Source organism: Tursiops truncatus, chromosome 13 (genome assembly GCF_011762595.2).
Source record: "Tursiops truncatus isolate mTurTru1 chromosome 13, mTurTru1.mat.Y, whole genome shotgun sequence".
NCBI classification, from domain to species: domain Eukaryota; kingdom Metazoa; phylum Chordata; class Mammalia; order Artiodactyla; family Delphinidae; genus Tursiops; species Tursiops truncatus.
This window is the reverse complement of record NC_047046.1, coordinates 24,588,672-24,616,180: the sequence shown is the minus strand read 5'-3', so window position 1 is coordinate 24,616,180 and position 27,509 is coordinate 24,588,672. Positions and strand designations below refer to the sequence as shown.

The 27,509-nt window shown below is 44.2% G+C and overlaps 1 protein-coding gene across 1 annotated transcript in view; it reads right to left on the bottom strand.

Moving 5' to 3' along the window:
* Window positions 1-27,509, bottom strand: part of LOC101329048 (sodium/glucose cotransporter 1-like) — a 62,117-nt gene that overhangs the window by 15,512 nt on the left and 19,096 nt on the right. Inside the window, 7 exon segments of the mRNA XM_033837916.1 lie at window positions 4,059-4,209; window positions 5,434-5,541; window positions 7,825-7,957; window positions 13,254-13,474; window positions 18,649-18,729; window positions 19,822-19,927; window positions 21,465-21,569. Of these exon segments, the coding sequence (XP_033693807.1) occupies window positions 4,059-4,209; window positions 5,434-5,541; window positions 7,825-7,957; window positions 13,254-13,474; window positions 18,649-18,729; window positions 19,822-19,927; window positions 21,465-21,569 (905 nt within the window).

The following is a 27,509-nucleotide window of genomic DNA, read 5'->3' as shown; positions in this document are numbered from 1 at the left end:
AAGTTCTTTTCACAAGAAAGTAAAACTAATTATGTGAGGTGATAGATGTCAACTAAACTTGTGGTGATCATTTCACAATATATACATATATTGAATCATTATTGTACACCTGAAACTTATACAGTGTTATATGTCAATGTTATCCCAACAAAACTGGAAAAGAAAGGTGTCTCTTCTACGTAGATTACAGTTGGTTAAAAAAAAAAGCTCTGATAATCTTCACCTTTTAACTCAGCTACTTAGTCTACCTATCTCTGTTTCATGAAATTATTGATATATTTAGGAGCTATGCTATTGTTTTCCAGTTAACCTACCTTTCACGTTCTTTTTATTCTTTTGACTTATTAGTTATCCCATATTTTACATTTATTAACTTGTTAAACGTTCTTGAACTGTTCTTATATTGTTTAGTCTAGAGACTACATGCATCCTTGACATATCACAGTCTGGTACAAGTTTTGACTTTTACCACATCCCGAATAGCAAGAGAACGTGAGAATACTTAAGCTCCATTTAGCCCCTTCTCATTCTCTCTGGGATTTTACTGGCATGTTTTGCCTCCATATGTTGTTAATCCCATAGACATTTTTTCTTATTTATGTCAACACTCACTCACTTCTATTTCCCACATACTTACCCTTTCTGGTGCTCTTCATCCTTCTCTGAAGGTCAATTCTTCCATCTGGATAATTTTCCTGCAGCCTAAAGAACATGCTTTAGTATTTCTTATCGTGAAATTCTTTTGTAATAAATTCTCTCAACCTGCATTTATCTGAAAACCTGTTTGTTTCACCTTCACTCTGGAGGCTATTTCGATGGGTATTGAATTCCAGGTAGGCAGTTTTTCTAGCACTTGAAGATGTCACTCCACTGCCTCCTGGCTTTTACAGTTTCTGTTGAAACTTCTACTATCAGTCTCTCTGCTGCTCTTTTGAAGGTGATGTGATTTACTTTCTTCTGGCTGCTCTAAAGATCTTCTCTATCTCCAGTCTCCAGCAGTTTCACTATCATGTGGCCTGGGTATGGTCTCTTTTGTATTTATCCTGCCAGCGATTTGTGGAATTTCTTGAATCTCTGGATAGTTGTCCAGATATTTGGAACATTCCTGGCCATTATCTTCTCCAAATTGCTTTTACAGTTACATATATATATATATATACATAATTTCCAATAATACATATATATTATTCTTCTGTGTTCCACGTGTATCTTCCTTTTCTCCTGTGTGCTTTAGTTTGGATATTGTAGACTAATCCATTTCCAAGCCACTAACAGTGTCTTCTGCTACAGCCAATCAGCTGCTAACAAATCCATTGAGTTCTTAATTTCAGATATTTATTTTTCAATTCTAGACCTTCTTATTTTTATAAATTCTAATTCTCTGGAAAAATTCCCAATTCTTTTCATCTATTTTATAAACCTTTCCCTCTATTTTCTTGTACCTATTAATCAAGGTTATTTCAAAGTCCTTGTCTGCTAACTTCACCTGTGGGTCTACTTTTTTTTTTTTTTAACATCTTTATTGGAGTATAATTGCTTTACAATGTTGTGTTAGTTTCTGCTGTATAACAAAGTGAATCAGCTATATGTATACATATGTCCCCATATCCCCTCCCTCTTGCAAGCACCTCCCTCCTACCCTCCCTATCCCACCCCTCTAGGTGGTCACAAAGCACCAGGCTGATCTCCCTGTGCTATGTGGCTGCTTCCCACTAGCTATCTATTTACGTTTGGTAGTGTATATGTCAGTGCTACTCTCTCACTTCGTCCCAGCTCACCCTTCCCTCACCCCGTGTCCTCAAGTTCATTCTCTACGTCTGCGTCTTTATTCCTGTCCTGCCGCTAGGTTAATCAGAACCATATTTTTTTAAAGATTCCATATATATGTGTTAGCATATGGTATTTGTTTTTTTCTTTCTGTCTGACTTACTTCATTCACTCTGTATGACAGACTCTAGGTCCATCCACCTCACTACAAATAACTCAGTTTCGTTTCTTTTTATGGCTGAGTAATATTCCATTGTATATATATGTGCCACATCTTCTTTATCCATTCACCTGTTGATGGACACTTAGGTTGCTTCCATACCCTGGCTATTTAAATAGTGCTGCAATGAACATTGTGGTACACATCCCTTTTTGAATTATAGTTTTCTCAGGGTATATGCCCAGCAGTGGGATTGCTGGGTCATATGGTAGTTCTATTTTTAGTTTTTTAAGGAACCTCCATATTGTTTTCCATAGTGGCTGTATCAATTTACATTCCCACCAACAGTGCAAGAGGGTTCCCTTTTCTCCACACCCTCTCCGTCATTTATTGGTTGTAGATTTTTTGATGATGGCCATTCTGACCGGTGTGAGGTGATACCTCATTGTGGTTTTGATTTGCATTTCTCTAATGATTGGTGATGTTGAGCATCCTTCCATGTGTTTGTTGGCAATCTGTATATCTTCTTTGGAGAAATATCTATTTAGGTCTACTTATATATACATTTTATTTTACACATATATTAGTATAAATATAGCGGTAAGGGGGGACATTCTTGCCTTGTTCCTTTCTAGTTCCATTAGGTATGACTTGGCTTTTAGGGTGATACAGATATGTTTTGTCATGTTGAAAGGTACCCATTTTACCAAATACCTTTTCATCGTCTGAATAGATATATATGATTTTTCTCTTTGATCTATTAATATCGTGAGTAATGTTACTACATTTCCTAATATTGAACCATCCTTGTATTTCTGGAAAACAATCACAGTTGGTAATGAGATGTCATTCTTTTAACATTTTTTTAGTATATTGTTGGATTTGTGTCTAATATTTTATTTACAAGTTTTGCATTGGTATTTAAAAGTGAGATGAGTCTTTAGTTTTAATTTCTTCCTGTGCTGTATTTGTTCAGTTTTGGCATCAATATCTTGAGCTTTATGAAATGAATTTAAGTCTTTCTCCTTTTCCCCTATGTTCTATAAAAATTTAAATAAAACAGGTACCTGTTTCTTAAAGTTTCTCAGAAAAGTGCTTTTTAAACAATGGAATGCTAATCAAAATGTAACAGCAAACTCAATTTGCAGGGGTTAGACAGATAAGACAGTGAGCAGTATGTACCTTGCCACAGGATGAAGGAGGCATCTGAGGCGTAACGTAGGCCAAGTTCAAAGTGTGTGGGCTGGAAGTGGTCCACAGACAGCCAGTGTGAAACCCTACAGAATGAGGATAAGGCCCACGTGTTTACACATTCACACCTCCTGCCTTATGCCTAGCTTGTGAGGCCTCCTGGTTAATGGCATGGCCCTGAGATGGATGAGATCCTCTTTCCATGTGACTCAGGTAGACCAACTACCTTCTCTGAGCCATTCCCCCCATTTGTACAGTGAGAATAAGAACTAAAACTTACCTTTAAAGGTTGTCATGAGGACTGAAAGAGAAAACGAGATAATGTAGATACACTTCCTCACAAGGACTAGTTTGGGGGGTACATTAATATGTACCCATTATCATTGTGATTATTACTTAATTTTTTCCCAAATGGAAACAATTTTCTTTGTGATTATAAAAGCAATACAGGACTTCCCTGGTGGCGCAGTGGTTAAGAATCTGCCTGCCAGTGAAGGGGACATGGTCCAGGAAGATCCCACATGCCGTGGAGCAACTAAGCCCATGTGCCACAACTACTGAGCCTGTGCTCTAGAACCCGTGAGCCACAACTACTGAGCCCGTGCGACTAGAGTCTGTGCTCCACAACAAGAGAAGCCACCACAATGAGAAGCCTGTGCACCGCAATGAAGAGTAGCCCCTGCTCGCCACAACTAGAGAAAGCCCATGTGCAGCAACAAAGACCCAACGCAGCCAAAAATAAATAAATTTATAAAAAAAATAAATAAAATAAAAGCAATACATCTTCACTGCAAAACTACAACAAACAAAACACCACCATGCTGTATATAAACAAGATAACTCTATATGCAGCATTAGAGCCTACATTTTTCACATAATGACATTTGTGGGCATCGATTCATTGATGGCAGTAACTCATGTGATTAGAGGAATCCTTCACCTGCCTGTTAGCATGAGTTCATTTTCAGTGGCCATCAGCTGTATCTGGGTGTAGATGCCCACTGTGAACACGGCACTGGCACCGCTGAAAAGAGAAGTCAGGGAGGACATGAGAGAGGCCCAGAGTGCGGACACCATCAAGCCTCGAACACCTGGAAGAAAAGGAACACTTCCTGGGCCTCCAGCTCTTTGGCCGTGCCAGGACGCCTTAGGCCTCCTGAGGAACATTCCCACATAGTAAATTTTGTTCGGAGTGGGAGTCCATCTAAGATAGATCAAGTGCGTTATAGCTGCCCTTGCTCTGTGACGAGCCTTGCTAGCTGGCCGCTGTGTCTTCATATAATATGCGAGTGCTTACTCTGGGCTGGAGCACCTCTTCAGGCATCAGCCTGATGATCTCCCTACAGCCCTGTGAGAAGGACACCAGTGCTGACCCCTTTTACAGATGATGTGGCTCCTTGTGCCTCAGTGTCCCCATCTGTAAGGTGGGTATTAAAGTACCTACTGCACAGACTGTTGTTAAGATTAAGATACAGTAAGAAGATGGGTTAACACAATGTCCAACACAGAGCAAGCTCTCATCAAGTGTTACCTATAAACGTAACAGTCTAGGCTTCTGACCTGCAAGACCACTGGATGGCAGCGGCTTTGCTGAGAGATTCCCATGCATAGTTGGGAGAGCCTGAGGGTAACAGGGCTTGCACAGGAGGCCCCACTGTATTCAGTAGGTACTCAGGCCAGGCCAAGACTAGAGTTCTTGGATTGGCCTGGCTTCAAGTGCCCATGGCCCTGGGCTGCAGCCCCAGGTGCTGAGCGACCCCCTTCCTGAACTGTGGGATGGTTGGTACTTCCCTCAGCTGGGATCTATCTACATTGTATTTTATGGGAATGTCTCAACATTGCTGGCCTATTTATCCTCAGAGCTAATACGGAATTTAAAAAGACTGTACTGTTTGTTTGCCCGTTTCCCTGGGATGTGGCAACGTGGGTGAGACGAAAGCCATGCCCCTGCCTGTCCCACTGGACTGAATTCCTTGAGAGCAGGATGCGGTCTTGCTCCCCTCTTTGTCCCCACAGACTAGAACAACGCCGAGCTCCCATCTGCGGCAGTGAGGAGCAGAGGCGTGGGTTCTGCAGGGAGGGGACCATGCAAAGGGCCAGCAGAGGCTGGGCCTGAGCGCGTGCCCGAGAGAGAAAGAGAAAGAAAGAGACAGAGAGAGAAAAAGAGAGAGAGAGAGAGAGAGAGAGAGAGAGAAAGGAAGAGGAGGCCACAAGGCTCCCGGGATGCCAAGGGCCCCTCCCACAGCCTACGCTTCCACCGGGGCCCTCACTCCTGACCGTCCACTCACAGCCCTGGAGGCAGCTCCACTTCTTACCACTGGGCAGCAGCTCCACCACCAACACGGGGTAGGCGAGAGGGCTGCAGCCAGTTCTGGCGCCACAGTACTTTTCACACTCTGAAGGCACAACACACGCCACTTAATCTGCAAAGAGAGACAAGGGTCACACCAGCATGTGGCCCCTGAGCACTAAAATCTGAGCTCAGGGAACGGGAAGCAAATTAGGAACGGTGTGTGGATGGCAGATTCTTCGTCTCCAATTCGTGACCCCACACGTGCGTCAGGAGCTGGGGGTCAGGCCCCAGGAGTCAGCGGGTCGGTGCTTCTGCCAGTTCACTGCTTGACCCACAGCAAGCCCTGTGACCTCGACAAGCCTTTCAATGATCCCAGCCAGGTGTCAGGAAAGCAAACGATGATTCATCCATACACTGATGGGTGGGCCACTCATGACCTTACTCCCTTAGCCCCGTAGGGGTGTTATTTCAGAGTATTTGGGGAGAAATTTGGACAAAGGGAAGTAAAGGAGGGAATGTGATAGGCCTTCAAGAGCTTAAATAACAGATTAAAATTTACCATCTGAGAAAAAAACCAAACAACGAATCAACGTAGACTAGGAAGAGGCAGGAAGGGCTTGGGTTTACATGGAGAGCAAGGGGTTTCACTGGGGACGTCAGGAAAACTAAGGGGGTCAGCTTTTCCTCTGCCTGCTCTCCCTCCCCCTGCCCTGCGAGCAGGCCCTCAGTCTCCTTCGGCATGGTTTGGGAGGAGCCCAGGGGCCACCTGGCCATTCTGGAAACACCTTCCCCTTGGCCACAATGACTGGTCCGTCACCCAAGTGAGCTCACGGGACTCCCCTGGGATTTCTGCTGGGAGGGCAAAAAGGAAACACTCTTTCTGGGGGTCGTTGGGCTGGAGGGTGGAAGGCTGGTGCTGCTGGTGGTCATCTGCCATCAGACAGACTGAGAGGACACCAGCTCGGAGGAAAGAGGAGCTAAAAGTGCACGTCATTTTCACTCAAGAGCCTCAACTAATACAGTGGCCCCCAAGGAAAACCTGACTGGCAGAATCACACCGTGTGGGTGTCTGGCCCCCGGTTCTGGCCATGGGAGAGACCCAGAATCTAGGACCAGGAACGTTTGGGTTACTGGAAAAGTATGTTCTCCCAGGAATGTGGGCAGGTGCGGAGCTTTTGTGCCAAACCGCTCTCTATGAGTGTGTGTAAACAGTCTGTGAGTCTGGCCATTTCTGAGGATGGGGGGCAAGTGGTCCTGGGCCCCTCCCCACCCTGACGGCTCTCCCAAGGGCAGCCCACCAACTCTATTCACCTGGTGGTCAGAAGCTGGGGGCGTGTGGCTTCCTGAGGCCCGCTCTTCTCGCTCCTCCCTCAGCCACTTCTAGAGGCCAAGAGACATGTGGTTTCGCCCAGTGGGTGGGGTGGGCTGTGAGGTGAAGTGGGGCTGGGGAGGCAGGGCCGCCAAGCACAGGCGACTCTGGGGTCCTAGCGAGCACAGAGGCCTATTTCTAACCTACGAGGAGGCACCACCTAAGAGACCCCAGAAAGGGCTACCTGATAGCCAAAGACCAAACCTGGGATGTTGGAACGGAGCGCTCCTCTCTGTTGAAACTGGAAAGGGATCAGGATTAAAAAAGAGGCAGACTGAGGATGGATTAGGGTTAGAGACGTCTACTGCACATGTGGCTTCGCAATAAAAAGTGCTTCACTCTCTGCTTGGCCTTGTCAAGCACTGAGACAGAAGACTGTGGAAGCCGCCTGCTTTGTCCATGTGGCTGCACCATCTGAGTATGTGCTCCATAAAGGTTTAATGAATAAACAAATCTGGCACCGAGAGGCAGTACACCTAAAGGCAGTAAAACGAGGCTGCAACGGGGATGAGGGACATCCACGAAATTATGACAGCTCAATTAAGTGCAGCAGGGACGTTCTCACAGCACTTAACAGAAAGAACGTGGGCCTCAGGGCTAGACCCACTTTGGGGGTTCCATCGACGTGCCACACCTGGGGCTGTGAGAGCAGTGACGGCATTGGTCACATCCGAGCACAATGCCTGGCACCCAGGAGTGCCCGCAGGACGGTGCCTGCAGTGCAGGGGGAACAGCTGACCTCCCCATGGACCACGCCTCAACGCCACGCAGAGACCGGCCACTGCAGGGAGCATCGGCTGGCTCATCTCCGCCTGAACTCGTCTCTCTGCAATTCCTCTCTTGCCACCTACATCCACGGTCCCTGCCAGACTTCTGCTCAGCCACATCCCTAATCTAAATCCATGAGCTCCCAAGAAAGCAATCCGGGGCACCTCAACCCCAGCAGTCTCCCCAGCAGGAGAACTGATAACCCCATGCTCCCTAGATGTAGATGCCTGAGAGAGGAGAAGAAGATCAGTGTGAACACAGCAGAGCAAGAATTACCTGTGTACAGGACGCGGCTGATCATCCCTGGCATCACTATGCTGATGGGCAGCAGCTTCAGGTACCCACACAAGACACAGCCGCCTTTCACATGAGACACGTTCTTCCCTGCCAGGCAGCCCTGGACAAAAATCTGCCGAGGAAACACAGGTGGGGGGGGGCGGGGGGGCTTTCTCAGAGGGTATCAAGCCCGGGCTGCCTCGGCACAGATAGGACAACTGTGACCTGCAGTAGCAGTAGGGTGTGCCCTCGGAGGGGGTGCCCACTGCTCACCCCAATCACCCAGGTGTCTCCGGGCATGCAGGGCCAGAGGAGGCACGTGTGACCGATGCACACGTTTTGCTCAGTGCACAGCTACCAGAGGGGAGGAGGGTGGCCTGACCTTGACCTCATTGCTAGCACTGCACGCCAATCAGCAGCACAGTGCTTACAAGCTGTCCCCTGGCAAGGATGAGACTCCCTTCTAGAGGCCACAGACCGTCTCTGCCCTTGTGACAACAATCCAAGCACAGGTTGGTCCCCGGTAACAAATGAGTGTTTAGAACTGGGACCAGCTTCACTTGTCCAAGTGGAAATGAACCAGTGTAGACCTTAACATGCAAAGTCTCCTGGGAGGTGCTTCACGCCCCCTTTCACGGTGCTCCTGCTGTAAGAGGCGGTGTGCACTCAGCCCGAGCAGAATGGTGTAGCGGGCAGATGGAGAAGCACTTAAGAAAGAACATAAAGACATGGTCCAGTGCATCAAGACAATGCAGTACTCTGTATGCATTAAAATCACATTCTCAAAGAAAATTTAAATAATGTGAAAAATGCTCATAGTGTGACAGTAACAAAAAGGCACGGGATACAATAGCACACACACCTTGACTCTATACCTAGAAAAAGTCCGCAGGAATAAACCAACATGACAATAGAGGTTAATCCTGGGATAGTAGGATTTTCATGTTCTTCTTTAATGCTTTCTTTCTTTCCCACATGCATTATTTATTAATAGGAGGAAGAACCCCAAGGTTGTCCTGCCTCATGTAAGCAGGCACTGCTTCTCAGTGGGCCTGTGGGCATCCTGCTGACAGCCTCTAGGTGCCTGGGGGTCTCTGCTGAGCAGGTGGGCAGCCAGGCTGCACTTCCTGGTCTTTGCTTAGCTCTGCACACAGAAGAGATGGTCTCTAAGGGAGGGGATGAAGGAACAGGGCCAGAGCAGAAGCCAACTCTTTTTTTTTTTTTTTTTTTTTGCGGTACGCGGGCCTCTCACTGTTATGGACTCTCCCGTTGTGGAGCACAGGCTCCGGATGCGCAGGCTCAGCGGCCACGGCTCATGGGCCCAGCCGCTCCGCGGCATGTGGGATCTTCCCGGACCGGGGCACAAACCCGTGTCCCCTGCATCGACAGGCGGACTCTCAACCACTGTGCCACCAGGGAAGCCCCAGAAGCCAACTCTTATTCTGAGGACAGGATAGTCGTAGGGGCATGAAATCATTCCACACAGAAAGCCCTAAGCACTTTCATAGGTTGTCATATATCACAAAGCGGGGCAAGGGACGAATTCTTGTTTAAAGATGGTAGTGGGCCAAAGGAAAACAATTTTCCTTTGGTCAGTTTGTCTCTTTTTCAATTAAAATTCTTTCTTAAATCATTTTCTTTACTAGTTAGGAAGTTAGAGATTCTACTTCTATGCTTTTAATAATTACCCTTAAAATTTTAACATGGATACAACTTCAGGTCTAAAGTAAATCAGTATCTGTGCCCTTCTGAACAATTTAAGGTCCACAAACAGATTTAACTCTAACTATGGTCCGATATTTTAGCTCTGTCCTGTGTTACTTCCTGTGTGCAGAATTATGGTGATTTTCAGCCAATGCTTCAGATCTGCGCACGTGCCGGCCGGCTTCTCTAATTGTCCCTCCTGCTCACCAGGACCTCCTTTTTCTTTATGCATGTCATTCAGTCTCTAGGGAAGGTTATGCCTTTATTTTGCCCTTGCTACTGAGTAATACTTAGCTGGGCACGTAATTGAAAGTGGACATTTTCCTCAGTACCTTGAAAAGTTTCCTCCTCTCCCTTGGGTTCCACTGCTGCTGCTGAGCAGACTGTTGGGGGTGTACCTGTCTTCTTCTACAACGGATCTTTTCTCTCAGGTGGCTTTCAGTCTCCTCTTCGTCTTTCATGTTCTGAAACTTCATCAGGAGGTGACTTTGTGTAGATTTGCTTGGGATTCACTGTGATTCCTGAATCTGATGAGTCCTGTTCTTTCAACAGCTGTAAAAATTCTCAGCCACTTTCTCTTCAAATATTGCTTCTCCCCTTTTCTCCTGGAACTCCAATAGGATGTATTTTAATCCTGTCTTCAATGTCACTTTGTCTCTCTTTCACACTTTCCATTTTTCTGCTTTCTGGGCAAGTTCTTCAGTTCTCTCTTCTAGGTTACCACTTTTTTCCTTCAGCTATGTTTAATCTGTTATTCTAACAGTTACTCAGTTTTACATTTCAGTAAGAATATTTTTCATTTCCAGAAGTTTGAGTTTGAAATCTAACTGATCATTTCTGATGGAAGGGTTTCTTGGTTGTGGTGGTTTGATTCCACCCTGTTTTCTAATTTTTACAGAAAGACTTTTCTTGTCATTGACATAAAGCAGCATAATTAGACACATAATAAGCAGAGGGGAAGAATACAAATAACAACACTGTGGCTGCGTTACAGATCACGCCCGTGTGCTGGGCTCTGGGCCTCATCTTGTTTCCTGGTCCTCCGCTCAGTACATGGTAAAGCTCCAGCAGTGCCACTCCTTGTATGGTGGCTCCACGGCTTCTCACGGAGGCACAGCAGCCCTCAGTGGTATCCCCACTCCCACCCCACCCCCATCTCATCCACCCACCTCAGTACCTAGCACAATCAACCCTGTGATCAAGGCCTCACATATGGTCCCTTATGAACTTGGATGAGGAGTTTTGGGTAGTTTCTGAGGAACATCACCAATTGGTCACAGAGTACAATATATTTGACTTTATTCAGCATTGCCAGATCACCCTCCAGAAAACATGCCCCGTTTGCACTCTCATCAGAAATGCAAGAGGATTCCTGAACATCCGTGTCCTCCTCAACAGTTGACATCATCAAGCTTTCTAATTTCTGCCAGTCTCATTGTGGTTTTAAATTGCACTTCCCTGATAATGCTGGGTTATATGCTTGTTAGCATTTACGTTTGTTTGCATTTCCTTTTCTACAAATTGTCTCTCATTATCTTTTGCCTGCATGGCTACTGGAGCTCCTTTTTCTTGTGGATTTGCTATTAGTCTCCTGTTCATTATAAACATTCTGATATTCTTCTCTAGCCCTTCATCCATCAACTTTGTCTAGAGCATCTTTGTTACAAAGGCCTATGTGTATTGTGATCAAACCGATATGATTTACACTCCCCCCAACTCAAAAGTATTCACTAGCATTACCTCGCCTTATTGTAGTACAGGTTTACTTTCCACGTTTAAGTCTTTAATTCATCTGAAGCCCACTTCTGTGTAAGTGTTAGGTGGGGATGAAGCTTTGTTATTCCAAATAGTAAGCTGGGTTTTGGTTTTTTTTTTTTTTTTAACAACATTGAAGAGTATGTATCTCTGCTGTTGCTTTGTGGAGCCTCCTTGAACACATATTAAATTCCTATAAATACATGGGTCTGTCTCTGAGCTCTTCATTCTGTCCTGTTAGTCTATATGTCTATTCCTGGGAATTTCAAACTGCTTGTATTACTGCGACTTTGTCAAAGTTTAAATATCTGGTCGGGCAAGTTCTCCCCCTTTGCTCTTCATTTTCAAACTTGGGTTAGCTATTTGTGGCATCTTCTCCTTCCACAAAAGGTTTAAACCCTTTTTATTGTGCTATAACACACGAACATGGTGTAGCACATTACAGAGCGCACCATGGAAACACCAAGTCAAGAGGTGCAACACTCAAAGGCTGGCATACAGAATGCAACAAAGAATCTAACTGATTTAGAAATGTATGAAAAAACTCACTGATGGTGGTGGAACAAAATAAAAAAAAAAAAAAGAAAAGAGGAGCAACATTGAGGTACCCCAGAAGCCTCTCTCTATGGCTCTTTTAAACAATTGAGGTGAAATTCACATAACATGTAATTAACCATTTTAAAGTGAACAATTCTGTAGCATTTAGTACATCCCCAGTGTTGCATCACAGCCACCTTTCTCCAGCATCACAGCTTCTTCATCACCCAGAGGAACACCCAGGCCCATGAAGCAGCCACTCTCCATCCCTCCTCCCCCGGGAAGCACTAATCGGATTTCTGTCTCCATGGATTTGCCTGTTCTGGATATTTCATATAAAAGGAATCATACAGTAGGTGGCCTTCTGTGTCTGGCTTCTTTCGCTTCGCATGATGTTTTCGAGGTTCATCCAAGGTGTGGCATGTGTCTGTGCTCATTCCTTTCTGTGGCTGAATAATATTCCAACACATGGATACACATTTTGTTTATTCATTCATTCGTCGGTGGATATTTGGGTTGTTTCCACTTTTTAATGACTGTGAACACCACCGTTATATGTGCCTCTTTTTAACCTCAACCCTCTCCCTTGCTTCAGAAATGATCGCTTTAATGACTATTTTATTTCCTCCTTGCTTTTTCTTTACAATTTTTTTGCTACGTAATTGTGTATACCTAAACAACATAACTTAGCATTGCCTGTGTTAAGCTTTATATAAATGTAATCACACAGCACCTAGTCTTCTGTGTTTAGATTCTTTTATTTGGTATAATGCTTTAAAGATTCATCCATGCTATGGTGTGTAGCTGTACTTCCTTTTTATTTCTATATTGGCCTTCCACTGTATGAATATTTCACAGTTTATTTCATTAACAACCATTGATAGAGAGCCATATAATTTTTAGAATAAGCTTGAGTCCTTAAAAAATCCAACTGAAATACTGATTAGTGGTATTTAATTTCTAGACTCAATTTGGGAGAACTGACATATTTTTCATGTGCAAACATTGTGCTTTGTAGATAATGAGAGGGAGGAAAAAAATGAAAACAAGTGCTCTGTTATAGACAGGACTGGAGGGGGAACCCCTCTTATTTTTTTAAAGTTTTTTTGATGTGCACCATTTTTAAAGTCTTTATTGAACTTGTTACAATACTGCTTCTGTTCTATGTTTTGGTTTTTTGGTCGTGAGGCATGTGGGATCTTACCACCCTGACCAGGGATCGAACCCGCACCCCCTGCATTGGAAGGTGAAGTCTTAATCACTGGACCACCAGGGAAGTCCCGAGAGACCCCTTTCAGACAGAACGTGGTCCTGCACTACATTTGGGTATTACACAAGGCTGGGAGGGAAGCCTGCCTGTGGCTGCAGAGACTGCAGAGACCCCCAACCCCCAGGCCCCAGTGCAGGCCCGTCAGCGCAGCACATTTGATTACCTGGTCAGTGCACCAGTAGTACAAGGAGAGGGTGGAGATGCCAAAGATGACTCCAGGCCAGGGGATGTCTCCAGTGGTGGGATCTCGGAAGATATGGAAAGAATCCAGACGAGGAATGAAGCATTCCGGCTGGGTGGTCCAGTTTCCTTCACTGATGAGGGTGGGCTTAGCATCCATGTACTCATGCTGTAGTTCCTGGTATCCTCCCACCTCCTTAAAGGCTTGAAAACACCATACAGTTGGTCAGTACCTTAAACTGCACAATAACACACGTCTGAAGAACCAAGATTGCAAAGTGAGACACAATGGACTGGCAAATAGCCAAGACTGTACGTACCTAAGAAAAGACACCATCTCCTCCAAAGAAAAAGAAGAGTACAGTGGACACTGGTGGTCGTATGCCTGGCACCCCATCCTCCTGCTTCTGGGGACAGAACCCCTCTTCCAGCTGCATCCCGCCCTATATGAGTTAGGTGGGCCTCGTCAAACTACCCACCACTCATTCCGATCTGGCATGTGACCCGGGCCTGGCCAATATGCCCCATCACCTGGGCAGCTGATGTAACAGGAATGGACTTGGGACCCAAGCCCGGCTAATCAGAGCTTGTCCCAGGAGTCTTCTGCTTAAGGCACCAAAAAAGCCTGCTTCTTTGCTTTGGGGTTCTAAGCTAGGATGGCAGTTGAAAGCTCTTTTGTCTACCTGGCTCATGCAGAAGGCTGGATCGAGCCATGCTCAAAAGTAAGACGGCCCTGGAATTTTCACTTAGGTGAGCCAAGGAAGTACTTATTTGCTTATACTAGTTTGGAACTAAAGTTCTATTTCAAGTTATTTGAAGAATCTCGACTAAATCAGAAATTAATATTCATTTTCCTGCAATTCCAGCAGAACAGTTATGAAACTTCATATCTGGAATTTTCTTCAGAGCCTATAGCATTTCTCCCTCAATATCCTAAGTAGTGTAAAATCTCAACATTAAAGAAAATTTTATTTATTTTTGGCTGAGTTGGGTCTTTGTTGCTGCACGTGGGCTTCTCATTGCGGTGGCTTCTCTTATTGCAGAGCACGGGCTCTAGGTGCGCGGGCTTCAGTAGTTGTGGCTCACGGGCTCTAGAGCGCAGGCTAAGTAGTTCTGGTGCACGTGCTTAGCTGCTCCGCGGCATGTGGGATCTTCCCAGCCCAGGGCTCGAACCCATGTCCCCTGCATTGGCAGGCGGATTCTTAACCACTGCGCCACCAGGGAAGCCCGAAAAATATTTTTAAAAGGCACTAAAACACATAATTCCACCTACTTAACTAAAAATCTTTTATTTTGGCATATTAAACCATGTTCCTTTGATATAGACTTGATTTTTGAAATGGGTTCAGAATCATATGGAGTCAAGACTAGTCAATGAAAAGATACCAAGTGACTATGAAATGAATAAGACACCTCATGGCACTTCTAAAAACGAATTCCATGTGGATTTTAAAAAGGTGAACTACAAAACCACAAAGTTATTAGAAGAAAACAGGAGAGTATCTTTATGAACTTGGGTTAGGGAGTAGTACATTCTTCAACAAGACACAGAAAGGAAAAGGAAGGTTGACAAATTTGACTTCAAAATTTTAAATTTATATGACTGAAATCAAGTTAAAAATTTGTTAGAATAAAAGAAGAGATTTGCATCACGTATGAAGGACTCACACATCAATAGCCAAGGGAAACTATTGGAAAGAAATGTGGTAGAGAATATGAACATGTAATCCACAAAGGAGGAAATACAAATGTCCACTAAGTGGACACTGGACAAGAAAAGATGCTCAACCTCACCAGTGTCTGGAAACTTCTAATTAAAACAAAAATGAGATACTTGTTTTTCCCGTTTCACCTACTAGGCATATTTTTTTAAAGTCTTAAAACATCAAGTGTTGGGCTTCCCTGGTGGCACAGTGGTTAAGTATCCGCCTGCCAATGCAGGGGACATGGGTTCAAGCCCTGGTCTGGGAAGATCCCACATGCCGCGGAGCAACTAAGCCCGTGAGCCACAACTACTAAGCCTGTTCTCTAGAGCCTGTGAGTCACAACTACTGAGCCCACGTGCCATAACTACTGAAACCTGCACACCTAGAGCCTGTGCTCTGCAACAAGAGAAGCCACTGCAATGAGAAGCCCACGTGCCACAATGAAGAGTAGCCCCCACTCACTGCCAACTAGAGAGAAAGCCCGTACACAGCAACGAAGACCCAATGCAGCCAAAAATAAATAAATAAAACTTTTTTAAAAATTAAAAAAAACACAAAAACATCAAGTGTTGGCTGGGAGGTTAAGAAACACATATTCTCATACATTTCTGAGAATATAAGTTAAAATTGCCACTTTGGAGAGGAAATTGAGGTATCTCTTGACAAATACAGGAATGCAAGGTTAACACTCAAAACCAAGTCAATGTAATTAACTGTGTTAAAAGAAAAAGGAGAAAAATAATATAATCACCTCAGTAATGTGGAAAAACATTTGATACAATTCAAAACCTGCTCATGATAAACAATCTTAGTAAACTAGGAATAGAAGGGAACTTTTGTTAGTATGACAAAAAATATCTACAAAAAATTGACAGCAAACATTTTACTTAATGGTGAAATATTCAAAGCTTTCCCTCTAAATTGGGAATGAGACAAGGAGGACTTCTTGTCTTCAATACTGTACTAAAGGTCCTGGCCAGTGTAATAAGGCAAGAAAAAGAAACGAAAGTATAAAGTTTGGAAAAGGAAACAAAAAGACAACTTCTTGAACTGGGTGCTGGCTACCAGAGTGTGTTCACTTTGTGATACTTCATCTAGCTATCCACTTTGATTTGTGCACTTTTCAATAAAAAGTTTATTACAAATACAAAAGCAGAAAAGATGCAGTAGATCTCTATTTGCTTATATAGAAATTTGCCTAAGATATAGTTCCAGTGGTGGAAAAACAGGCTTTAAAATGTTCTGATTCTATTAAGATATATATCTCACAGAGAAAAAAAAATATTTGTACAGGCATATCTCATTTTATTGTGTTTTGCTTTACTGCACTTTGCAGATACCATGTGGTTTTTTTGGTTGTTTTTTTCTTTTTTACAAATTGAAGGTCTGTGGCAACCCTGAAACAATCAAGTCTATAAGTGCCATTTTTCCAACAGCATTATTTTAAAATTAAGGTATGTGCCTTGTTTTTAGACATAATGCTATTGTACACTTAACAGGCTACAGTATAGTGTAAACATAAGTTTATATGCACTGGGAAACCAAAAAATTCATGTGACTTGCTTTATTGTGGTATTTGCTTCATTGCTGTAGTCTGGAACCAAACCCACAATATCTCCAAGGTTTGCTTGTACATATGAAGACCGTCTCTGGAAGGATGTACACAAAACTTATGATACTGGTTGGCTCTGGGGAGTCAAATTACGAAACTGAGGGTGGTAAATATTTCACTGTGTACCCTTTTGTTTTGTTTACCTTACCTAAAAATTAGAAATAAAAAAATAAAATTGTATGTGCACAGGTTCCCACGGTGACTTGTTTGAAGGCAACATTCACTTGGATGTACAAGTTCTTGTATATTTTTAAAGGAAAACAATGCCTCTCCCAAATAGTTTACTTATCAAAAGAACTAGCATGAATACTCTGGTAAAAAGAAAATCCCATTAAATTTCTCAGAAAATGTCTTAGTCTGTTCGGGCTGCTATAACAAAATACCATATAGTGAATGGCTTACTTCCCACAGTTCTGGAGGCTGGGAAGTCCAAGATCAAGGTGCTGGCTGACAGGGTGTTGGCCATCTTCTCACTGTGTCCTCATGTGGCAGAAGGGTCGAGGGAGCTCTCTGGGGTCTCTTTTATAAGGGCACTAATGCCATTCGTGAAGGTTCTTCCCTCATGACCTAACCGCCTCCCAAAGGCCCCAACTCCCAATACCATCACATTGGAGGTTAGGATTTCAACTTATGAATTTTGGGGGGATACAAACATTCAGTCTATAACAGTAAATGATATATAATTATTTAGAGATATAATTGCTAAAATTAAATGGAATATTCCACCTGCCCCTAAAGTTTAATTGGATATCATTCTCAAGTATTGGGATGGTCTTGGCAAGTTTTAATGAAGTTGATATTTACCATTAACATTAAGCAAACACAATGGCTTAGAAAGTTTTATAGTTTATAGTTGTGTCACTCAAATCAGTGATTGTTTCCCAGCTCATTACAAAATTCCTTGGAGCATGCCTGACATGTATTTTGTGTCCCAGCAACACAGCATTGAGTATACTTCATGGAGCACTAATGCTTACTGAATGGTAAGACTGAGGTTTGTGATTCTGTGTGAGTCTATCTGTTCTCCTTCCATGAGGCTCAACAACATGCTCTATGGAACCATAACCCTTCAACTGAACTAGCATATCATTTCAATAATTTTTCCATACCTGAGCCAAGAGCTTTTCCTTCTAGGTTTCTGCAAGACCAATCTCTGACTCATGGAACAGTGGGTACCGCCAACCTCACTAAGGCTACTCCTAGCTAGTGGGAGGAAACCTCCACTTGAAGGTGAGTGTAATTGTCACTACAGGTACGGTAATATGCTATTCAAATATCGGGGGCTTCGGTGTTAGAGGGACCCAGCTCTGAGCTCTACTCTTGGTGTGTTTCATGAACAAGTTACTTAACTGAGTAACTCAGCTTCCTCATCAGTAAAATGAGGATAATAAAAGTAGTTATGCCTCATGATGACTGTGATCATTTAATGAGGCAATATAGATAAATGCCTGCATGGTATCTGATTCTCAATTTATATCAGCTATTATTTTCATTCGTCTTACTCACTAAGCACCTACCATGTGCATCAGACTCATTGTGTGAAGGATACAATGGCTCTGGTTCTTAAGAAGGTTTGGACCTGGGGGGTATGACTTATTTATGTGACACAATGAACAATCAAGGTATGTACCATCAAAAAAAAAAGTCACGTTGTGTGGTAGTGATACAAGTCCAGAGAACAAAGACGTAGAGGTAGAACAATCATGGAATCACACACTCAGGGGTGGATCTTCTGTTGACCCTGAGAGATGGATTTAACTGAGTAGACAAAAGGGAGAGGGGCTTCTGACTGGAGAGGAAGAGCATGGACAGAGGCACAGAGTGGGGATGAGTGTGGTGGGCCACTCTTGACCGCTGTTCAAAGTGCTTGAGTTTGTCATCACCCCTCCTACTCCTCAACTCCTCCTTCTCCTGATGCGGGCATGACCTTAGACAACGCTCGTGGGTTCTGAGGGCCTCGGTCTCCTCATCTGTGAGAGGAAGGTGCTGAAATGGCCCCAGACAGCTGTCAGATTCAAAGAGTCCACCCACAGTGCCCACTGCTCTCCAGATTTACTTACCATAGCCCATTAACAAGACTGAGCCCAGAACCACAACGCCAGCATGTAAGATATCAGTATAAACTGCAGCCGCAAAACCACCTGAATAGGCAAGAGAAAGGGAAAGGAGAGCCACGCCTGACTCTGTGGGAAGTTACTCTGCATGCCTGGTCCACACACTCGGGTCTGCCTGTCTCCACACCCACACCTCCGTCCTGAGCTCAGTGGGCCTTACAACTGCTTATGCTTAGACTAGATACACCCTGTTTTCTCTCTTGAACAGCCTTCATGATCTGTTGTTGGATTCTTATCTTGCTCTTTTATATCCCAATTTCCTTTTACTTCCCATTTTGGATAAATGAAAATCTGGTAGTTTTCCTAAGCAAAAAAGTATACAGGTCTTCCTTGACTTATGATGGGGTTACATCCTGATAAGCCCATTGTAAGCTGAAAATATTATTAAGTCGAAAATGCATTTACTACATCTCACCTACTGAACATCATAGCTTAGCCTGGTCTGCCTTAAATGTGCTCAGAACACTTACATTAGCTTACAGTTGGGCAAATTCATTAACACAAAGCCTATTTTATAATACAATGTTGACCATCTCATGTAATTTATTGAATACTGTACTGAAAGAGAAAAACAGAGTGGCTGTCTGGGTAGAGAACGGCTGTTCACCTCGTGGATGCGTGGCTGATGGGGAGCTGCCACTACCCAAGGTTATGATGCCACGTATCATGCTACATAGCATTAGCCCAAGACGGGATCAACATTCCAAATTTGAATTGTCTGCCTAAGTGATCCCATCTGATGGCCTGACCAGGTTACCAGGTAACCAGGATGCCCTGAAGCAGCTCCTCCTCTCAGTCCCTTTCTGTGCTCCCGCTCCTTCACCCCTTCACCAAGCAGACTTCAGTGTGAGGCCTGCCCCACCCCAAACACTGCCGGCCCTGTCAATCCTCTTGGAAAGCCCCTGCCAGTCTGATACGATTTCCAGGAGCAGGGCACAACTCGGGCACCCCTGCCTCAATTATTTTCAGCGTTTGGCCCTTTCAGGCCTCAGCAATGTGACTTACAGACTCAGGGAAAATGCAAAAGCTGGAGATCCCTGTCTCAATGTCTTTAGGACTTCAATAAGAAGTAGAGCTTTTGTGTCAACACAAATACCTGTGGGGTTAGAGTAACCTCACCTGTGATGCCATAAATGCCAGTAACTGACAGCAAGACTACGGTGGCCAGGTAAACATCCAACCCCAAAACCAGCCTCATGAACATGGCGCCAGTGCAGATCTCCACCTGAAATGGGTACAAACATAGCAGGCTGCACTTTCATTTCCAGCTCTATCAACAGCTGTCCCATAAAGACGCTGACCTCAGAGGCCATCTGAAGTCAGCACGTCCACTCCATTCCTAGTGGACACCGGGTGAGGTCTACCCAAGTTCTGTTGGGCAACACTGCTGGTGCCCCATGAGTTCAGCCAAGGTCAGGACCTTTAAGCATTGGGCTAAGTTAATGCAACTTAGCCTCTTCCTCCTTGGAGCCTCAGAGTGGGGAGTGTGCCCAGGGAGCGAGCTGTTCCTGCAGTTCCGCCAGTGGGAAAGGCAGAGGGGGCTGCTTATCAGGGACTGGCAAGCTTTTTCTGTAAAGGGAAGATGGTAAATGCTGTAGGCTTTGTGACACACAGACCATTTCTGTTTTTTTACCACTCTTTAAAACTGTAAAAACCATTCTTAGCTCAAGGACTGTGCAAAGCAGATCACTAGTCCGACTGGCCTGCGGGCTGGGTTTGTTAACCCCAGGCTTCGTTGACAATGACTCTGAAGCACCTGCACGTCATTTACTGGCTAACCTCATGCTTTGGTATTCTGGTCTCCACAGCCAGGGATACAATGGGCAGAGGTTCTCCCAACACCCAACATTTACACACCGAATGTTTACTGAGCACCAGCCATGTGGTAGATACTCGGCAGGGTTCAGGAGATCCAAGGGTTACCAAAACTCAGTCACTGTCTTCAAGTACCTTATGTTTAATGAAGGAGATAGGCCACCAAATAGGCAATTTCCATGCAGTGTGATAAGTGACACTCATTCAGTCATTCAAAAAAAACACCTGTCAAGTGCCTTATGTGCTAACCATGCTCTCAGCAGAGGGGGATTGCAGGGAGCAAGCCAGGAAAGGGCCCGGGGCTCAAGAAGCTTGCACCAGAGTGGAGAAGACAGATAACAAGCAAGGAAACAGATAAATTCTCTCACATGGTGGCATGTATTACAAAGGAAACAGAAACAGTAATGGAGTAGAGACTGACTAGGCACATCCGAGGAAGGCCTCTTCCAGGAAGTGACATTTCAAAAATCTGGGGGAAGAACATTCCAGACACAGTACAGAGCAGGTGTCAAGGGCTTCAAGTGGGAATAAGCTTGCTGGATTTGAGAAACAACATGGCGAGTACAGGGGAGGAGACGAGGCCAGAGGAAGGGCCAGGGTAGGAAGGCTTCACAGCTCATAACACGAGGTTCAGTTCTCTTGTAAGGGTGGTGGGGTGCCTGGATTGTTTCCAGCAGGGGAGTGGCATCACCTGATGACATGACGCCCAGCGTTCTCTGGGAACACACAGGAGGGGCCTGTAACCCAGGCTTGGGAGGCAAAGAAGATGCCTCTGCCTTTCATTTTGTGTATCATTAAGCTATTTTTTCTCCACTTTAGCTTAGACAGCAGAGGCTGACAAGTAACTTATGAGGCCCCAGAGTGAACTGCTGCGACAAACCTAGCATAGTCCTGCCTATCGATTTTTTTGTGTTTTTCTTCCTTGGGCTGGCTTTTACACAACTCACCGAGATCTTACTGAAGATATAAAGGAATAAGTACAGAATAGTGAGGAGGAACTGGTTCCAGTAGCCACCAAACCTCTTCCTCAAATATTTGGGCAATGTTACTACCTGTAGGAGCAACAAGAGAAGCCACCGTCAGGCAGAGCGCTCACAAGGTGCTGGCTGTCACGGGGATGCGGCTGACGGTGGGAGCGGCCCAGGAGTACCAGGTGCAGGGTCACCGACTCTCGCTTTGCATTACACGGACCCCTGTTAAGATGGGAGAACTAGGAAAGAAGAGGCAAAACCGCTGTCTTCAAGAAGCTTGGAATTTAGCTTCCTGTTCAACCTTTGGAAAGCAGAAGTAAATGCAGCTAATTGAATATGTCAAACGATGACAAATCACTTTCATGAAATAATCATAGAGCAAAATCAAATGTTTTTATCACATACTACGAATATACCAAGGGCTCAAGGGAGACACAACTTGACTCCACAGCTCTCGCACCTGGTCCTCTGCGCCAATGCCTCTCGTGTGTGAGCTGGTGCCCCAGACCGCCCTGCTCATTTCTACCTCCACCATCTCACGCTGTGTGTGCCCGGTGGCAGGGAGTGTGCTCTTCGCTCATCAGATGCCTGGCTCCTAGCACAGTGCCTGGCTCACGGCAGTGAATAAACCAGTGGTAACTGAATACCATCCCACCTCCAGTCCCGAATATGCTCCTGTGCTCTTGTTCCCCCACCTCACACATGCAAATCCCATCTGCTTTCTGCAGCCTTAGCTGGGGGCTTGGCAGGGACCACACGCCCCCTCCTAAACACCTGGAGCTTTTATTCATTTCCTCTTCATTTGGTTCTTAATCATATGCTGCCACACACGGCTGACTTCTCAGTCAGGCTCTAAGCTGTTTCACACTCACTACTCGTATTAGTTTGCCAGGGCTGCCGTCAAAAAGTACGACAGAGTGGCTCACACAACAGAAACGCATTGCTCTGTAGCTCTGGGGGCTGGCAGCTCGCGGTGTCCGGGGCTGGTTCTCACGGGGCCGTGAGGAAGGATGCATGCCAGGCCTGTCTCCTCGGCTGGCTGAGACCATCTCCCCACTGCGTCTGCTCATCCTTCCCTCTGTACATGTCTGTGTCCAATATACTCATCTCATAAAGTCATGCTGGATTAGGACCCACCCTAACGACCTCATTTTAACTTAATTACTTTTTAAAGACTTTATCTCAAAATCCGTCACAACCTGAGGTGATTTTCCTGGGATTATGGCTTCACAACTGCAAGCTTTAGACTGCACGGCAGACAAAGCCTTCCACAATTTTAATGCCCTCTCCACAAGTGTATGTTTTTAAGTTTTACGAGCCATGGTTTACACACAGTAAAATTATCCCATTTTAAGTGTAAAGTTTGATGAGTTTGGGAAAATGTATACAGTTGTGTGATCACTACCACGTTCAAAATATAAGGCATTTCTAACACCCTGCTAAGCCCCCAAGGGCGTGCGGCCAAGACCCTCACCACCCCAGTCTTGGAAAACCAGCTGTCAGTCTTGGAAAACCAGCTGTCGCCAGACTCGCCTTCCTTGGAGCTCAAACCCATGGAGTCACACAGCTCCGGGGAAACCAGTGTGAATGGTCACAGAACCACCAGAGTCCCTGCTCACAAATCACTCATGAACTTCCCTTTGGGACCAGCAGACCTTCCTATTTCCTCCACAACCCAACCCTGGCAACCACCATTCTGTTGTGTGTTTCTATGAGTTCGACATTTTTTTTAAGATTCCACATATAATTAATATCATGCAATATTTGTTTCTCTGTCTGGCTTATTTTACTGGTTCACAATTTTCTTTTAATGCATATGGCTAGTAAGGAAAGTATCCATAATCAATAAAGAATAAATGCACCCCCCCACCAAAAAAAAGAGTGTGTGCACTTCTATGTCCTGCTACTTTCACCTGGTACCACATCCTGCTTCTCACCCGTGCTGTCACTCGACGGCTCCTCGGTGCCACCTAGTACCATGTCACGTGCTGTCTGTCCCAATTCAGATTATTTCTAGGTTCGTCTGTTAGGACTAAAACTTCCTGTATCAGTCTGTGTGTGGACGTGCGTCTTCATTTCTCTGGGGTGGGGTGAAGTGCCACACCCAGGAACAGAACGGCTAGATCCTAAGGTGTAACTGGGTAAGAAACTGCCAACCTGTTTTCCAACGTTCCCTCCAGAAAGGTACGGGCCCCAGGGGCTCCACAACCTCTCCAGCTCTTGGTAGCATCAGTCCTTTTAATCTCAGCCATTCTAGTGGGTGTGCACGGGATCTGATTTTAAGTAGCATTTTCCTAACGGTCAGTGATAGTGAACATCTTTTCATGTGATTATTTGCCATCTGTATATTTTCTTTGGTGAAATGTCTTCTTGCTGTTAAGCTTTAAGAGTTTTAAAAAATATGTATATTCAGGATATAAGTCTTTTACTGTCAGTATGTTCTACAAATATTCCTTCCCAGTCTCTAGCTTGACTTTTCACTTTCTTAAAAATATACTTCTAAGAGTTAAAGTTTAAAATTTTACTTTGAAGTCCAATATATCAATTTCTTCCTTTATGGTTTGTGGTTTTTGTGTCCTAAGAAATTTTTACCTACCCAATAACCTTCAAAAAAATTTTTTTTGCAATAAGTTCTTTTTTTAATTGAAGTGTAAGTGACTTATCACCTTACATTGGTTTCAGGTGTACAACATAATGATTCAATATTTATATATATTTCTTTTCTTTTTAAATTTATTTATTTAATTTATTTTTGGCTGCGTTGGGTCTTTGTTACTGTGCGTGGGCTCTCTCTAGTTGCAGCGAGCGGGGGCCACTCTTTGTTGCGGTGCGCAGGCCCCTCATTGTGGCGGCCTTTCCCGTTGTGGAGCACAGGGCTCTAGGCGCACAGGCTTAGTTGCTCTGCAGCATGTGGGATCTTCCTGGACCAGGACTCGAACCCATGTCCCCTGCATTGGCAGGCAGATTCTTAACCACTGCGCCACCAGGGAAGCCCTATTTATATATATTTCATCTTCATTTTTTTTTTTTTTTTTGCGCTACGCGGGCCTCTCACTGTTGTGGCCTCTTCTGTTGCAGAGCACAGGCTCCGGACGCGCAGGCTCAGCGGCCATGGCTCACGGGCCTAGCCGCTCCGCGGCATGTGGGATCTTCCCGGACCGGGACACGAACCCGTGTCCCCTGCATCGGCAGGCGGACTCTCAAGCACTGCGCCACCAGGGAAACCCCTCATCTTCATTTTTAAAGAATACTTTTGCTGGGTATAGAATTCTCGGTTGACAGCTTTTTCTTCCATTCAGCATCCAACTATGTCATTCTGATGTTTTCTGGTCTCCACTGTATCTGATGAGAAGTCGTCTATTAACTGTATCATTGTTTCCCTGCATGTAATGTGTTGCTTTTCTTTTACCAATTTCAAAATCTTCTCTTTATCTTTGCTTTTAGCAGTTTGACTGTGATGTAAACCTATGTGTAGTTTTCTTTGTGTTTATTCTATTTAGTGTTTGTCAAGCATTTTGAATCTGTAAATTAACATTTTCCAGCAAAGGATATATTTTCAGTTATTATTTCTTCAAAAATTTTTTTCTGCCTCTTTCTCTTCTCTTTCTGGGACTCCAATTACATGTCTGATCGACTGATATTGTATTGCAGGTCTCTGAGGTTTTGTTCCTTTTTCTTCAGTTTTTTCTCCTCTGTTCTTTATCCTGAGTAATTCTTATCTTCAAGTTCACTGATTCTCTCTTTTGCCATCTTAATTGTGCTGTTAAACCCCTCTTGTGAAGTCTTCATTTCAGCTACTATGTTTTTCAACTTGAGAATTTTGACTTGTTTTTTTGGTTTTTACTTTTATTTTTTATTATTTTTATTTTTTTTATTTTTGGCTGCATTGGGTCTTCATTGCTGTGTGCGGGCTTTCTCTAGTTGCCATGAGCAGGGGGTACTCTTCACTGTGGTGTGCAGGCTTCTCATAGCGGTGGCTTCTCTTGTTGCGGAGCATGGGCTCTAGGCGCACAGGCTTCAGTAGTCGTGGTGCAGGCTCAGTAGTTCTGGCACACAGGCTTAGTTGCTCCACGGTATGTGGGATCTTCCTAGACCAGGGATCGAACCCATGTCCCCTGCACTGTCAGGCATATTCTTAACCACTGCGCTACCAGGGAAGTCCCGACTTGGTTCTTTTCTACAGTTCCAGTTTCTCTGTTGAGAGGCCCTATTTGTTCACTCATTAATATCACATTTTCCTTTACATTTTGGAATACATTTATAATAGCAAGTTGAAGTCTTTGTTTTGTTAAATCTACATCTGGGCCTGCTCAGAGTCAGCACCTACTTATTGCTTTTTTTCTCCCTGAGTGTGGGTCATGTTTATTTTCCCATTTCTTTGCATATCTAATAATTCTTGGTTGAAGACTGGCCATCATAGATAATATGATGTAGCACTCTAGAATCCGTTTTGTTCTTCCGAGGATTAGTGCTCTTGTTTGAGTAGGGACTGAATGTGTCTGGACTCAGACTACCATATCTTCCATGCCACCCTGACCCCCACCCTGCAGTGCAGAAGCTGAGGTCTCCACTTGGTTTTCCAGCTTCCAGCTGCTGCTGACTTAGCCTGGTCCTCTGAAGGTTTTCCCTGCACTTGAGTAGCCTGGCAGTCAGTCAAGGGTTTGGGCAGAATTTATACTGAGATTTGGGGACTAACCCTCTCTTTGGCTCCCTTGTTTTTGGAGCTCCCCTCCTAAGTTTCGGGTTGCTTTGCCAGCCCTCAATTATGTCCTTGATACCTCCAACTAGCAAGACTTCTGTCTTCCACTGCCTGCCCTGTGCGGGCTGGGGAATGTGCTCAGTCACTGGCACAGCAAACTCACAAAGCTCTCCAGGAACAGTCCTGTCTTTGCAAGACAGATCTTTTTTTGGCTGGGCTCCCTGGGGTCTCAGGTATGCCTGTGTACTTTAGTGGTTAGCCAGAGATTTGGGATTTTTGTATATTATTTTAAAATCCTTCCATACCTCAAGGATATAAAGATATTTTTTACTTTCTTATAAAAGTTAGACGAATTTTTGCCTTTCCTATTTAAGCCTTTAATCAATCCAAAATTCTTTTTGTGTAGAATAGGGATCTAATTTTATTTTTTTCGTATGATAACCAATTGATCCTCCTTTCCTCAGTCATCTGCAATGCCGTCTATGTCATAAATCAGGTGTTCATACATATGAGTGTATCTGGGCTTTTTCACTCTCTCTTGTGTCAATGTGTTTATCCTTGTGCCAATACCAAACTGTCTTAATTACTACAGCTTTATAGTAAGTCATGCTATTTGGTAAGATAAGTTCTTCTTATTTTTCTTTGATAGGAATGTCTTTGCTATTCTTATGCTTTTGCTCTTCTACATACACTTTATTTACTTTTTTCCAGATTTATTGAGCTATGACATACATCATAAAAGTTTAAGGTATGTGATGTGATCTGATACATGTATATATTGCAAAATGATTAGCACAGTAAGTTTAAGTTACTATCTCCATCACCCCACATAACTGCCACTTTTTTGTGGTGAGAACATTTAAGATTTACTCTCTTAGCAACTTTTAAGTGTATAATACAGTATTGTTAATGATAGTCACCATGCTAATTCTTTTTTTAAAGATTTTTTTGATGTGGACCATTTTACTGAATTTGTTACAATATTGCTTCTGTTTCATGTTTTGGTTTTCAGGCCATGAGGCATGTGGGATCTTAGCTCCCCGACCAGGGATCGAACCTTCACCCCCTGCATTGGAAGGCAAAGTGTTAACCAGTGGACCACCAGGGAAGTCCCACCATGCTAAGTTTTAATCCATTCATCCACTCTGTGCCTTTTGATTGGAGTATTCAATTCATTTACATGTAAAGTAATTATTGCTAGGTAAGGACTTACTAATGACATCTTGGTAGTTGTTTTCTAACTGTTTTGTAGTTTCCCTGTTACTTTCTTCCCCTCTTACTATCTTCCTTTGTGAATTAATGATTTTCCATAGTAGTAAGCT